Source organism: Carettochelys insculpta, chromosome 12 (assembly GCF_033958435.1).
Source record: "Carettochelys insculpta isolate YL-2023 chromosome 12, ASM3395843v1, whole genome shotgun sequence".
NCBI classification, from domain to species: domain Eukaryota; kingdom Metazoa; phylum Chordata; order Testudines; family Carettochelyidae; genus Carettochelys; species Carettochelys insculpta.
This window is the reverse complement of record NC_134148.1, coordinates 39,755,116-39,771,540: the sequence shown is the minus strand read 5'-3', so window position 1 is coordinate 39,771,540 and position 16,425 is coordinate 39,755,116. Positions and strand designations below refer to the sequence as shown.

At 46.4% G+C, this 16,425-nt stretch overlaps 1 protein-coding gene across 4 annotated transcripts in view; it reads left to right on the top strand.

The window, feature by feature from the left end:
* The window catches only part of IGDCC4 (immunoglobulin superfamily DCC subclass member 4), a 198,021-nt gene extending 185,983 nt beyond the window's left edge, over window positions 1–12,038 (top strand). For all 4 annotated transcript variants that reach the window (XM_075006688.1, XM_075006686.1, XM_075006689.1 and 1 more), the window contains one exon: window positions 3,067–12,038. In XM_075006688.1, coding sequence (XP_074862789.1) covers window positions 3,067–3,579 — 513 coding nt within the window. In that variant the 3' untranslated portion in view covers window positions 3,580–12,038. The remainder of the gene's footprint in view (window positions 1–3,066) is intronic.
* Window positions 12,039–16,425: the final 4,387 nt, after the last annotated feature.

The following is a 16,425-nucleotide window of genomic DNA, read 5'->3' as shown; positions in this document are numbered from 1 at the left end:
ATAACAGCTTTTGCTAATTGTAAAATAGGACTAAAGATAACTGGCAAACATTGCTCTGCTTGTACACTGCAGCCAACATTTTCACAAGTGAACAATCATCTAGGGAGCTGTGTGGTTTGGGTGCCCACCTTGGGATGTTGCAGCAGGGCCTGATGTTTGCAAAGTGACAAGCACGTTCCTTCTTCCAGTCTGTCTAGGGTGACCATATCTCCTTTGGCCAAATAGGGGACATGGGGAATGACCCTTGTCCCAGCCAAAACGGGACGGATGGTTACCCTATCCGGGGCACTGGGAACAGGGCTGCCGCGCTAGCAGCAAAGCTCCTGGCTTCCCCATGCCGTGGGTGGCAGCCCATGCCACCACACAGGTCCAACTGGGAGAAGCCGGGTGGCTCTGGCCCCAATCCCACTGTGGCCATGGTTCACCCCCCCCGGCCAGCTCAACCCCCCCAGGGCTCTGGCTCCAAGCCCAGCTCCCACTCCAAGCCTCGCAGCCCCAGCCCCTACTCCAACCCCACTGAAGCCCCAATTCACCCCCCCCAGCCCCCACATCTCTGACCCCAATGCCCGTGGCCCTGGCTCAGCTCCAGCCCCCTCTGGAGGAAGCCCAGCGGCAGCTGAGCTACTGCGCAGTCTGGCTCCTGGCTCCCCTAGGTGGGTGAAGCCGGTGAACCACCGTGAAATACAGGGCAATTTGCCCCTTTTGCAAAATAAATCAGGATGCCAGAATGATGCCCGAAGTATGGGCCTGTCCCGCTGAAAACAGGACAGCTGGTCCCCTTAAGTCTGTCCCTGCCAGCACCTACCATCACTGGGACTTCTGAAAAGCTCAGCCTTTGTCTCTCTAGCAGGAGAGAGCCTTGTGGCATCATTGTCATGTGCCTATTCCAATTTCAGTATCTGAGAGCTAAAGACTTTCAAAATATCTTCAGAAGTCTGAAAGCATCCATGTTATTGTAGGTGTTATTTGCTAGTAGCCAAGAGTACTGGATTAGAACTCGGGACATCCGGGTTCTATTCTCGGCTTGGCTACTGGCCTACTGAGAGACTACAAGGAAGTTACACCCATAAGTTATGCCTCAGTTTCCCCAATTGTAAAGTGGAGGTAATGTTGTTCACCTCCTTTGGAAAATGCTTCTCAGATCTACTAATGAAAAGTTCTGTGTCGAAGCAAGTGATTGCTACCATTACTATTGTAATATTGCCAACTCTCACAATGTCATGGTTGTTATATTTGTTGGATTTTTCCTTAATGTCCGAGCTCTGGGAGTCATGTGATTATGTGAGAAGCTCAGCATCCTTTTTTTTTTTAAAAAGGAAGGGGGATGTTTCCATCCTCTAATGCTTGAACTCATGAACTCTCATGACCCAAAACCCAACAACAAATAAAACAAAACCCTGTGCTTGTCACTTTTAAACCCCTGATTAGTGTTTTTAACTGGAGTTGTGATTTTTGAATGCTGGGGCAGAGGGAGAGAGAAGAGAGAGAGAGAGAGAAGGAAGAGTGCAAATACTGCTGTACATTGGCCATGCTTTTAGGAAGCCGCCTAGTATAGTTTGCTAGGATCCTGGATAGAGCCCTGCACGGATACAGAATTTGTATCTGCACCTGGATTCACAAAAATGAGCCGTAGAGATCCACATTGACACCTGTGGGCGCTGATACCCACTGATATCAAGCACCTAGATGCACATTTGCAGGGTTCTAGATACAAAATTCATATCCGCATCTGGATAGAAAAATGTGCCGCAGACATAAAGTGGTTATTTGCGGCTTTGTAGGGCTCTAATCGTGCAGTCTGGTCCCCTTCCTGTCGCTGACTCACTAGATAAGTGTGAAAGGCTCTGTACCTCAGTTTCCCCATCTGTAGCTGTGTGTGTAGTGAGGCTGCCAACGCACCCTGAGATCCTGTGATGGAAGACGGTGTAGAAGTGCAGGTTATGGATATCTGGACATAGTCCTCCTATCTATCATGCTCATTCCCAAGAGTGCTTTTGCTGCACACAGCATCTGCCCAGGGGATCAGTAGTCCAAATGAGGCAGATGAATATAATGCCCTCTGTGTGTTGACTTCAGATTTGCAAATACGTTTGATAAAGCCATCTTGGACAAGCTATTCCGACCCTGCTCACTCTCCAAGCCCAAACCCCAGGATATCTTTCCCCCTGAAATCATTGCTGGGATCACAACCATCTAAAACCATGTGGGCAAATGGCTATAAATGCTTTGGGCTGTTGCTCTGAATAGGCCTTTCTTCGATTGTTTGTTTTTGAACATGACGTCGCCTGATGTTTGTTTTCTTTACATGACACATTAGGTTTTGGGTTTACCACGTGCTCTGTCTCAGAGCTGCAGGCTTTATGTATTTCCACCGTCAGAGACACATGGTGGAGTTGCCTGCGTTGCAAAAGAGCATATGCTCGTGTTTCTGAGTGGCACAATGTTGTCGTGCCATAAAAGCAGGACTGAGCAAACTGTTCACGCTGGGCCCCATTTTTTGTCCCTGCAGTTAGCAGCTCTCCCCTGCCACAACCCCGCTAATGTAATCCAGACTGACAGGTATTTGGGTTATTTTCATGTGAACAAAACAACTCCAACCCCGTTTGGCACATGTAGGAAAATAAGTCTGTAGAATGTAAAAACTTCATGAATTGGTATAGAAATGTGAATAGGCACACGTCAAAACAGTGACATATTTTGTCATTTTTAATGAGGTGGATGAGCCTGAGAACCAGCAGCCGATCGTGCTGCACCCCCCTTATGAAATTTCACACACCCCTCCCCCAAGGGGGCACGTCCCCCACTTTGCCCACCCCTGCCATAAAGCATTCGGTGTTTGGAGGACTTTGGCTATTGCTTATGGCCCAGTGTGAGCGGTGTTTAAGATTCCAGTCCAGTGAGGCATATAAAGTGAGCCATAGTTCTGAGCATGTGCAAAGGCCCATTGAAGTAATGGGTTTGTTCATGTCCTTCCAGTTCAGCAAGTGCTGTTCTGTTCGTTGGGATCCAGGGGTTAATGGGCCTGAATGTAATCACCATATCCCTTTGCTTTCTGCCTAATAACAGAATGAAGTGATGAAAAATCAACCACCTATCAGCCTCCATCAAGTGGAAGCGGAGGTCATCGTCCATTCTGATTTCTCAGCCTCTGACAGAGGCTGCGGCTCTCGGCTTCCCGTGCTGGACAGTGAAGAAACGGATCCTGAGGACCGCGACCCGGAATGCCTCTCCTCCGAGGACCAGCCCCATCGCAGATCCCCCAACTCCAAGCAGAACGTCAGCAAAGTGAGAACGGAGCTTCAGAGCCAGGCTGCCCCATTAAGTACTGACAGAAAGATGACCCAGGTGGAGGCCGTCAGCACTCTTGGGCTCACCAATGGCTTCCACAGACTCGGAGAAAGTGGGGACTCTCTGGACAGTGGGGATACAGACTGTCCGCAAGCAGGCAGCGGGACCGTACAGCCAGTCAAGTGCCAAGCTTTCCCCGCAGGCCAGCAGGACCCTCCTCGGTGTAGTATCTCTGCGCTAATCAATTCATCCTCAGCATCTGAGAACGTGATGTGTGCCCATAACCACTAAGGAGGAAGTTAATCTGATTTTGATCATGGGAGAGCTAGAAGAAGTAGGTGTGAGTTACTGTGGGCCAGAGGTCTGTGTACCATCACCTCGCAGTCAGCTGGGTGGGGCTGAGGGCCCTCAGGTTCCTGGACAGGGGAAGAGCCCTAAAGAAACCCTAAATAAATCAATCTGTTGATTGCTGGGGGTCCAATCCATTTTGTGAAGCAAGCAATCCAAGGGGGTTGAGACCAGCACCAGCCAAAAGGCAACTAGTTGTAGCCAGTGGCCTTCTCTGCTCGCCCGTGGTTAAAATGATTTTAATGATCCCTTTGTACACTACCCCAGTAAATACTACTAGCAGGCTGACGTAGTGGCCTTTTATTACACACTCTGCGAGTGCCTCTAACAACTTGTACTATATAGAACCTTCTCCAGCGTCTTGGTCACTTCGCCAAGGTGGACTTTGTGTTACATAGGTTCTTGTACCTATCGTTTTAGGTACGTCTTTCTCCTTTTAATGTACAACAGTGTATTTTTTATTTCCTCGGAGCGTCTTTATATTATTTAATTTTATAAAGTGGAGTAGCGTGTGGGATAGAGTAGCATTTTTACTACTTCTCTCTTTATTTTTTTCCTCCTTAACAACGCAACTACCTCATGTCGGTTGGAAAGAAAAAAACAAAAAGCAGTAGATTTACTCTTTTGTTATAGTCCATTTTAGTTTTTAACTTATTCTTATACTGCCTTTTTCTAAAGAATACGTTTGCACTGGTTATTGACTATTTTTTAATGAATAGTGCCGTGGGTCTGACGTCTCTCCTTCTTTGTTTCTTTTGAATATGTTACTGCAGGACCACTGGCCCTAGGACTGGCATGTCGGGTGGGGGTGTGACATTGGAGCCATGTGTTTCACCAAAGGACCATGTCAGATGGGGCGATGGTGGGCAGCATTTTGTTTATGAGGGGCTCAGATTGGTAAAGAGAACAGAGATGTGCTGTTTTCTGGAGGGATTTTGGAAGCATCGTTCTGTTGGGGCTCAACTTGGGACACTTTAAAGAGACCAGATGGGCTGAGCGTGGCCACTCAGGTGTTTGAGGAAATTAGGTCTTTTAAAGAGGCTTAAATTAAGCAGCCAAAATCGCAAGTTATCTGAGAGTCTTGGCCAAAATGGGTCTTTAGCCTGCATCTTGCCTGGGAGCAAGATTGGGGTCCGATTCCTTGCTTGAGGAGACTGACTTACGGAGAGACAGCCCAGCCTGCTGGCAATGGGGGATGGTAGAGTGAGGGCAGCTGGTTTCAGGAGCATTACTGAACATGCTCAGTCCGTGCTCATGCTCAGTACAAGCCAAGCCACAAATCGGAGGCAGGGCGGGTGACGTGATTCCACATGCATCCTCCTACGTGCCACCTCTTCTTGCACTAGCTGTCCTGAAGCCAGTGCACTGACAACGGAGGGTGGGCATGGGAGGAGCTAGCCTCCCCGAGTCACTACCCATCTAAGACCTGTGCCACGTGCGCATGCAGCCAGCCTCTTGTGCTGCTCGTGCTGCTGCCTGGTGCTCTACTTTTAGCACACTGCGTTGATGACAGCGAGCCTGGGTGCGTCTCCATGCTCTGGGATTGGCACCTGCTGCTCAGAGCATGGACTGCTCCCCAGAAGGACAGTGCCAAGTTAAAAAAAAAAGTATTATTCCTTGTTCAAGTAGCACCTTGAATGGTCACAGTCAGATTTGAAGTAATCTAATGCACTCTTCGTTATTTATGCCATTCACTGAGGTCGTTTCCCTCAGCTTGACCCACTGAAGAGAAAGGAGCCATTGTCACTCAAAAGTCCTAGTCTTTCTCCAGTCACTTTCAGATTCTCCAACAGCCATGTTTGAACGCTGAACGTCGGTGACTGGGCCAGACCAGGACAGGTGCCGAGGCTCTAAGGTCCCCACTGAATTCATTGGACAGTGTGGGAACGGAGAAGATGCGCAGCTTGTTGTAGGGTTTAGCCATTTGTTGGCTAAGCAGCAAAGCAACCCCACCGCCCCCAACCCCGCTCCCATTGGAGTTAGTCAGAAAAATATCATTTGTGCTGATCTGTAAAAGGTTTTTACATCTCAATTCAGATTGTGATATAGGATCACTCTGGCAAGCAAAGGGTAACCCAGTACTCCACAGGCAGCCCTGTTAGGGACTTGAGGTGCAAGACGCTGCTCAAAGGAAGAGCACGGCAGGACCTTCCCATCCCGCAGTGACTATTTTTAGTGTGAGGCTCGCATGCAAGCCCACTTCATGTTAATGGCATTTACGGGTGCATGCCAAGGAAGCTATCAGATCCTTCTACAGCAGTCCAGTCCTGCCATAGGCAATCACTCAAGACTCCAGAGGGGATCCTCTCTCTCTCTCTCTCTCTCTCTCTGTGTGTGTGTGTGTGTGTGTGTGTGTGTGTGTGTGTGTGATCACACACACAGTGGATCAGGCCCTGGTAGAATCTAATCTGAGTCTGGGTATCTTGCTTCCCCTGTCTTTGGACAACCTTTCTCTAGTACAGTGGTTCGCAACCTTTTCACAAATGTGAACTCCCAAATGCCCCCCCAAACAGTTCATGGACCCCCCATTACCTCTTGAAGCCATCCATGGATCCCCATCAAAGCCAGTTCTAACTCTTTACACTTGATTAAATGAAAAAGGAAACCACAACATAGCTTTTTCTGACAGCAGTTAATAAAATTAATGGAAGATATTTAATTTAAAAATAATAATTGATTGTAACTTTGCAATTTATTTAAAACTTATTTTCTATGACCATCAACAAGGCATTGAGTGGACACTTTTCAAACAGCTTGAGGACATTGATTTTGCTGACGATGTCGCCCTCCTTTAACACCAACATGAAAGCATGGAAGAAAAGCTCATAACACTAGACAAAACTGACTTAATGACTGGACTGAGCATTAACAAGGGGAAGACCAAGACAATGAGGATCAACCAGTCCAACAACAACACCATTGGACTGGGAGGGGATGACCTCGAAGATGTGGAGCAGTTTACTTACTTGGGAAGTATTATGGGCAGAGATCGAAGAACAGATAAGGATATCAATGCCAGGGTATGGAAAGCAACAGCTGCATTCAAGACTCTTTGTCCCATAGAGAGTTCACAAATAATGTCTGCGAAGATGAAACTGCAGATCTTCAGCACAAATGTGAAGAGTGTGTGCTCTTGTATGGATGCAAGATTTGGCATACTAAAAAGTCTTCAAATCACAAGTTACAGACATTCATAGAGAGATGTCTGAGATACATCCTTCGCATCAAATGGCAAGACTTTGTCACAGATGAGGAGCTTTGGAAGAGAGCAGGTCAAGAACCCCTTGACTTTTACATCAAGTGAAGAAAGTAGGGATGGCAAGGCCACACTCCCAGACAACCATCATTCAACCATCATCCAGCCTAGTCTAGCTCTTATGTGGAACCCGCAAGGAAAATGCAAAAGAGGAAGACCATGGGCAACATGAGACTGAAGGACAACAGCTGAGGGACTCTTAGAGTCAGCTAGAAGTTTTGTCTTGAGACAGAGTGAAGTGAAGGAGACTTGTAGATGACCTGTGTTCTACTCGAAGTACAAGGGTTTAAGTAAGTAATTTTTTTCCACGGGTCCCCTACAATACCCTCCAGACCCTAGGTTGAGAATCACTGGTTCAGTGTATAACTTCTGTCCCCAGTATTGTAACTGATGCCTGTCCAGCCCCAAAGGTGAAGGCAGAGTAGCCTCTCAAATGCCGTTCCATGAACAGCCACCAAGTGCTCTGAGAAGGGACTTGCATTGCTCCCAGCACCGCCAACAGTGAAAGAGCTTGTTAGTACAGAGAGTGGCTGTGTGGCAGGTTGGACCCCAATCTATTCAGGGACCACAAGTGCACCATGGCCAAGTGTGCTGGAGATTGACATCCCAGGTGGCTGCTCACAGCCTCTCTGTACAGACAAGTGCTGAGATCCCCGTTGAACAGACCCGTCATTTCCAGCCTTGATTGGTCAGACCTTCAGGAATACCTGCCCCACTACCATGGGATGGAAGGGTCAGGGTTGTGCTAAACAACTACATTAAACTGAGTGGCTCTGCCATTCTGAAAGAGCATTTGCAGAGGCCGTGGTAGGTGCCTGGTTCTGAGGGAGGCCTCCGCTTGGCCTCCTGCTCTGTGGGTGGAAATTTCACATGCATTTTTACAGGGCCAAGATTTGCAGGTGCGTCTAACTCCAGTGCCATGTAGGATAGCAGCTGCCAGTCATGCCTTAATGACCTCAGCCACGCCCATTTCTTTACATACCCGTTGATAGGTTTTAAATTAACTGGAACCACACAGGAAATAGACCTTGCTGCCAGTACAGCCATTGCAATGGAAACGTGCTCGGTGTGCAGCAGCGGTCAAAGGAGATGGGGAGGTGGAAATAAAAGCAAACCAGATGTTAGGCTTAATTAAGAAAGGGCTAGAGAAAAATACTGGAAAAACTGAGTGCCATTGTCTAATTCAGTAATACTCAGCCCAGGGAAATAAGTCGATGTCAGATATGCAATTTAGTGACAGCAATTGCGTAGCTACAATCAACTTATCTGAAATTGACTTACCTGGCTGTCCCCACAGAGGGAGGTCAATGGGAGGGTTTCTCCCATCAAGCTGCTATCACGAGGTGTACAGGGATCGACTGCCACCCCCGACAGGGCAATTTCATGCTCCCTGGCCAGATGTGCAAAACTGAACCCCGGGAAGATCGACCCGCTCAGGTTCGATCTTCCGGGCAATGTAGACGTTGCCTCACTCTGCTTGGAGACAGTGTTCAGCTTTGGATCTCCCTGCACAGGAAGCATATAGGAGAAAAATGGCATGGGTGGTTGCTTAGTGAGAATCCCTATTGGTCTCCACACAGCGGCAGGGTGATTTCCACACATGGGGGAGCCTTGCATGTCACGGCGACACCAAAGGACCACCCGCTTGGCCCCATAGAATGCCCACTGTCCTGGCGCGATTGCGCTTGGTGCTGTTGCTTGCGCCACAGGCCAAAGCTTTGGCTTAATGTTGTTTTTGGCAACACCGAAGTGGCATGTATCCACACCAAGCAGGGTACTTCACAAGGTACGAGTTCGCCCAGTTCACCCCGTAGGGCAGGGAATGTGCTTTTCCAGGGCATACCAGCTCAGTCACAAGGGTTGAACGGTTCCGACAGAGAAGCACGGTAATCTTGGCCAGGAGTGGAATCTTTAGCGGTATAGGGACCTCCTTAAGAGAGTGGTTTGAGCGTTAGCCTCCTAAACCCAGGTTTGTGAGCTCAATCCTTGAGGATGCCATTTAGGGTGGGGCAAATAGATGTCAGGGATGGCACTTGGTCCTGCCAAGAGGGCAAGGGACTGAACTAGATGACCTCCTGGGGTCCCTTCCAGTTCTAGGAGATGTGTATCTCCAATTATAGAAAATGGAAAGGGTGCAGAGAAAGGCACAAGGCAGGAATAAAGGTGGGAGAGAGGAGCTGGGAATAAAATAGAGCAAAACACTGTTGTGGTGAAAAGTTTCCCATCTCCCACAAATTGGTGGAGTGCTAACCCCCATTTTTGCAGTACTGCCCATGCTAAGGCCTGGAAAGGACAATGGAGGCCACTGACTAGTGACTACTAACATTTTGCGGGGAACCAGTCCTGCCCTATTGCCCTTAATGTTAATGGAATGCAGCTACGCAGCCGCCTGTCACTTACTGAGAACTGCTTCTCATGGAAAAGCCCTGACCCTGGGCTGGTTTGTGAGGCTGCAGACAATGAAGGAAGCTCTAGGATGTGCCTTCCCTTGCTGCAGCCCCACAATCCTGCCTTATTGCCGACAGCTAGAGAATAGCCACGTGTGGCTGGGAATGGAGCGGTTGCTAATGAACAGCATGTGGTGCAGAACGGCATAGTGAACGTACTGTGTTCTTTACTTGACACATTGCAAGTACTGTTACTGTAGTTTAATGAGAGGCACGTTGGAGGAGAGAGGGTTGGTTGGCTCCTTTAATCATATAACACCAGAGACAGGTGAAACACACGGCAATGTAACAGTACCCTGTCTGAAGTGGATGAAGGGAAATGCATTCTCAGCAATGAAGGACTGAGCTGTGGAGCTCACGGCAGCAGGACATTTTGCTGAGAGCTTAGCAGGCTGGAATAGCAAAAGATTAAACATCCCATTGACATTAAAAGCAACCAACAATTACATGAGCCAGGATTAAAATATATAAGGATTATATCCCCTTTAGCTTTGGTGTATAAGCCAACCACTAGTTGCCTGGGGTTAGGAAACAATGTCCTGAGATGCCCCAGAATTCCATAATGGGCCTCTTGTGGGCCTTCCTCCAAAGCATCTGGTACTGACCATTCTCTGAGACAGGATTATGTGCTAGACAGACCATTCACTGCTACGCGCTGTTCCAGCATTTCCAGCATTCCTGTTTGTCCCTTCTAAACTCTGGAAACAAAATGGGAGGAGGCCACATCTCCAAATCAAGCTCTTTACTGGGTTGGACCACTGCTCTATCCTGCTACTTAAAGTAAAGACCAACTTTTTGCTTTGATCTTAACTTCTTCAAATGCTCAGATTGCTGTGAATATCACACGTGCCATTCTCTTCTGACTAGCCAATAGCCACTGTTGATTTCCTCAGACCTGATTGGCCTGATGAAATAGCGACCTGAATGGATGCTAGTGATTCTCACAACTGGAAATACAGTCAAATTAAAAAAAAACCTACTGGTGCGTTGTAAATTGGTGTATAATGTTTGGGTTCATTTTGCCTGATAGGAATGCTTGGTGCTGTTTGCTGAACCACTGTCACCTCTGATCCTTTCAGCGAGGCACATCTCAGCTCTTTAGTTTAATTCACATTCAGGAAGGGAGTGGAGTTTCCTGACTAGGGAACAGAACGATCATCCTGGAGCGGTGGGTTCTGCTTCCCACTTCTGCCATGCTGACTGGCTACGTGACCTTGGTTAGGTCATGTAATCGTCCCATGTCTTGGTTTCCCTGTCTGTACAAACCTACCTCGCAGGGGTTTTGTGCAGTTTAGTGCAGAGCTTTGAGATCCCCACAGGAAACATGCTTTGAAAAGTGTGAATGTTTTTCGTAATGCTACTTACCTTTATTATGTCAGCCAAAAGCCTGCACCTCACACGAACACTTTGTTTCCTTGCATCCAACTTTCCTCTCTACTCTTATTCCACCAAACCAAATTGTTCCAAAGCATGAAACTTACAGGCCCGGAACACCAGCATACTGCTGTGACCCTGGATTGGTGAGAACCTTAAACACAAAAGAATCTTGGTGTCAACCAGTGTCATTCCCTTGAAGTCTGAGGGACATGACCCCAAAAATCTACTGAAGTCACTTTTTAACATGATCTTCCACATCAGCCCACACAATGGATTATGTTCAGTGTCCAGTTACCTAATTTATGTGGCTGTTTCCCTGGCCCCTGTACTTATTATACATGTATTGGGCTTTTGCATTTTCACTGTTGAGTAAAAGCTGGAGAAATGGGTAAATAATATGCATTATGTGTACAAAGCTGAAATAACCAGTGCATATATTTTTTTATCATGAAACGTTTCCAGAAGTAGCTTTCTTGCACCTTTTCCCACAGACACACATAGAAGGTTGATACCTTTAATTACACATCAGATTTCACGTATCCTTTTGAAAGTTAGCACTCTTTTTCCCTCTACCCACCCATGCTTTCCTCCAGTAACACTAAAGATTATTGCTAGTCAGCATTTTTCCTATGTATATTGTTTTTACATGGTTTAAATACTAAATCTGTCTCCCGAACATATGTTTAGTAGTGTTAATGTTCTCATTTGGTTACACAACTGTTTTCCTTGCTGCTGTGAAAGTCAAAATTCTGATTCTTTTCTTTAAATTTCTTCTTATGTGAAACACTACTTGGTTAAAAAAAATCTGGTTGTCAACTTTTTTGTTTTGTCAATGTGGTTTATTTTTTTACAGACAGGAAGGTTCTGGTTTAAATTGTTGTAAATTAGGTAACTTATAACCTTCTAAATTTTCTTATTTTTTTGAAAAGTAAACAACTAATAACTGTGATATCTGCCCATAATGTATGCATTGTAAGAAAGTGACCAGTTTATATAACACTATATATGTTTTTGTTCTCATGAGAAATTGATCCCGTTGCAAAGATCAGTGTCTTTTCTAACCAGTATCCTTGTTAGAAAAGAGATATTTCGTCCAGCAAAATCATTGATCTAGTTCTATTTTTATCATTTTCCCTTGTTATGATTTTTCCATTTAATTTACTTTTTTTTACATGATGCATAACGAAAGATAACCAGAACTTGATCTTGTTAAGATTGTCTGTATTTGGTTCCATGCTGTATTTAATTATAACTTTCTTTCTTCAGAGACTATTCTTACTTCACAAATACTCTTTAGTGTTAAAATGTAAGAAGAAATTGTCCTTATATTCCTTAACTAATGTATTATTAATAAAATATTTACAAAAAAAGGAAGAATCCCATTTTGGATTGACTCAGTATATAAAACTGGGTCTAAAGGAAAATCTTTTCCAGGTAGGAGAAGGATTTCTTAACAATTCTTGGGGTACTGGGTTTCACGCTGATAATGTTGAAGTCGTTTGTGGTTTTGCTATTAAACAGTGGTACTTAGGCTATCTTTTAAAGCAGAGATATACTAGCAGGAAATATCTTATTATAAAAAAGGGGCAGAATTGGAATTAAGCCTCCAGTTCCAGACTTCCCTAGAACTTTTGGAAGTTTGGGTTCAGGTCAAACTATACTCCTCAGAATCTTCTCTTACGCTCTTTGGTTCAGGTGCATTGAGTTGCACAGGACTCATCTTTTCCAACATTTAAAATCCAGAATATAGTCTATGGAGGGTTAAATTCACATGAGGGAATGGGCTCAAGGGTACTTGTACTACATAAAGGATGAGTTCCTGTGTCCATAGTTGTCCATAATTTCTACAATGCCATTCGTGATTGTTCATTGTGGGGTTTCTTGGAGACAAATTGCCTGACCTGATGGACCATGAACCTGATCTGGTTTGGCAATTGCTGTGTTTCCACTATGTCCAAAGGGAGAGCTCTAGAAGGGGATGCTAGGAGTAGAACCATGGGATATTCACACTTGTGAAGGCTGGGAATTTCCCAAGGAGACTAATCCAAATCTTCAGGACAATCACAGGACGTTGTGCACTGGACTCCTTTACGTGGCAGACTAGCCTGTGGACGGTCTGCACGAAGGATGTGGTTTGGACTTGGTGGGCATCTCTCTGGACCTGGAGATATTTCCATCCCTGTCTGCTATGGATGACAGATAAAAAGGTGGCAAAGGAGGGATCAGCTCAACTAAAACACTTCATAACACCTGGAATCTTGGGGAGTTTTAATGAGATGAAGCGTCCAGCAAATGAATGGAAGGAGTCGTCGTCTTCTTCTTGTGGTACCTTGGACTGAAATTCAGCTCACACACCCAAAACTTTGCTCTAAAAAGTAGTGCAGTAACTCGCTCCACTTAATGGTCCAATCCTGCAGGAAGCTGAGCTGTGAGATTCTGCACACCCTCAACTCCTACTGCAATCAATTATTGGCAATGAGCGGAGATTGCTCAGACCTGGGCAAGCTTGTGCTCAATATATCCAAGCACTTTGACTTAGTGATATCGCAACCTATGGATGTGATCATGGAGGGTTTAGAGCCAAATAGGCCCTGACTCACGTTTCTATTTTCAGTGTATTCAGTGTATCTCAATGGGACGATAAAGAATTAAACTCTCTGGCAATAATCACTTTATCCAGCAGCGTATGGAAAGTAGCACGAAGAGATCTTCCCAGCCCATCATAAAGGGTTCCTCCCAGTGCAACTCGCCCAGATCAGAACAAGCCGGAGTGATGAGATAGATGCTTTCAGCAATGTAAGTCAACAGATCAAAGCCTTTGACAGACAATATCCCTCCCTCTCCTCAACCCTCCAGCCTTTCCAGCATCTCGATCCAGCAACCAGCAGCTCAAGCAGCCCAGCTCTGCTCAACTATCAGGTAGACATGCCAAGAAAGGGTTTGTCTCTGAGGTGCACGTGGCTGGGATGTTACAGTGGTACCACCCCAACTGCACTGCTGTAGCACATCGATAGACGCTCATTATAAAGGCAGAAAGGGATTCTTACACTAATGTGCTAAATTGACCTCTCCAAGAGGTGGTAGCTGGTTGGCCTTTCACCAACGTAGAGCTTAGGTTGGCTTAACTTTTACCACTCATCAACCCTTAACCAGAGGGTGGGACTACTCAGGAAGACCAGGGCTTTAAAAACCCCTCCCCTAAAATACCAGAGGACCTAGTGAATAGGAGCAGCTAATGGGAGTTCAGAAAGGGAGGTGGGAGAACCTTAGATGCACTTAATGTTCTTTAAACTTAAACCCAAAATGCAAAAAAACAACAAAGGAATGTGCTTCAGGAGTTAAAAAATAATGTATGCAGAAATCCAACAACAGAGTGAGGGCGATCCAGTTTATTGCACCAAATGCAGCATGTATAATTATCTCCCTTAAGGGCAGAGGGCATAGGTGTGAATTTGGTGCAAGGAGGTCCTAGCTCTCATAGACCATGTATGGGCTTTGGAGACCAGGACAGCTGACCTGGAGGATCTAGGGGAAGTACATACAGGAGACTTTCTGGGATACTGTAGAACAGTCCCACCCGTAGTCTGACAGCCTCTGTGCTCTTGAGGAGCTGAAAGTCTCAGGGAAGAACATCCAACTGGAGCAGAGGGATGATCCCATAATTGGGACCTTCCTTCCAGATGATGTGGCAGTGCAGAGGATACCTGTCCAGGGGGAAGGAACCCCAGATATTAGGAAGAGACATGTAATAGTTATGCAAGATTCAATCATCAGAAGCATAGACAGCTGGGTTACAGCTACGCTTACTGTTACAACAGAAGGAACATAGGAGCTTGCCATTATGAGAGACAATGCAATTAAAGGATAGCATGAACTATTTGGGTACAGGTTTGCATTAAAACCATATTCCAACTGATGTAGGCGTGAGACTTCCAGTTTATATGATTGTAAGAAATGGTGAAGGGGCCCCACCTAAAAGAGAGACAAAAATGGGGCTCAAAAACTGATCTGACAATGTGTGCCCCTAGCTATTATAGAATCATAGACTCATAGGGTTGGAAGACACCTCAGGAGATCATCAAGTCCAAACCCATGCTCAAAGCAGGACCAATCCCAACTAAATCATCCCAGTCAGGGCTTTGTCAAGCTGGGATTTACGCACCTCCAGGGATGGAGATTCCACCACCTCTCTAGGTAATGCATTTCAGTGCTTCACCACCCTCCAGGTGAAAGTTTTTCCTAATATCCAACCTAGACCTCTCCCTCTGAAACTTGAGACCATTGTTCCTCATTCGTTCACCACTGAGAATAGCCTCTATCCAGCCTCTTTGTAATCCCCCTTCAGGCAGATGAAGGACTATCAAATTCCCCCTCATTCTTCTCTTCTGTAGATTAAATAAGCCTAAATCTCTCAGACTTTCCTCATACGTCACGAGGCCAGGTCACACACCCACCCGCTGAGGCCAGACAAGAACAGAGACAGGGAGAGGGCAAGAGGCAAGAAAGCCAAGCAGCGGGCTGTGTGAGCACAGTGTAATGCTAGAACAAGCTAGAGAGAGTGTTTTGGGGTCTATTGACTACACGGATCTTGGGCTGCAAGTGAGGCGGCTGCTTCTTTCGTTCTTGCTTCTGTGTCCAGAGACACAGGACTTTGTGTGTGGTTTGTAAATAAACAAAACTGCATCAGTGAAATATGTAACTGTGACCACATCCGACTCCCAGCTGGAAGATCCCCAGCATCCCGAAATTCAACGCCCCACTCTGGTTGGAAAGAAGCAACCCTGCAGTGCAGTCTTTCCCTGAGAAGATCGCTTCCACTTTTCCCATAGGCAGCCAGAATCTCATTGTATCCTCACAAATCCAAAGGCAAGGTGGATCTGGGACTTTCTTCTTTGCCTTGCACTCTGAGAGTTAGCAGCTCCCTTTACGTCTCCATCTGCAGTAATTTGTCACAATAGAGCTGGGCCTTCATAAAGGCCAGGATCTGAATGAGCCATTAGTTTGCATTTCATTCTCTTCACTATCTTTTATTACCCCCGAATGCGCCGTGTTACAGTACAGCTGGCGCTACTATTACAGGCCTGGGGCTATTCTGCTTGGAGGCGTTACATGTAATTTGGTAGCTACACTCTACAATGAAGTACCCACCTCCGCTCTCTGGCAAGTGATCTGAGCAGGGGGTCAACTGTCTGTCGTGTGGCCCAGGCAGTGTGTTCCAAGGAACTTCTGAGGGAAAGTTGTACTGTTTGCAGCCCGCGAAGGCAGATGATGGGATGTGTGTTCCTCTGAGCTTCTCCTGCTCCAGCAGAAAGTTGTTATTGGTTGCTGATGCAGCATTATACAGAGGTGACATATGCCTGAAGATAACTGCGGGGGGGGGGCCGAATGAGCGCAGCATTACTGAGCCAAGCATCAAATGGGGGGGTGGGGCGGAAGATCTCTCACACACACACACACACACACACATATATATATATATATATATATATATATATATATATATATACCCTGCACTGAGGGACAGCTTCAACCAGGGGCTCTAGGGGCTGCAGTCTGGGACTTCGGGCTAAGTGGGGAGGCCCTGCAGGGCAGGATGTTGCCCGCTGCGTCCTTTCATCCAGCCTGCGGCAACTCTCCGTGCAGCAGGCTGGAGAGCACCTGAGCCTCGGCACCCTCCACACACAGGCTGCAGCTGGGAGCACCAGGCAT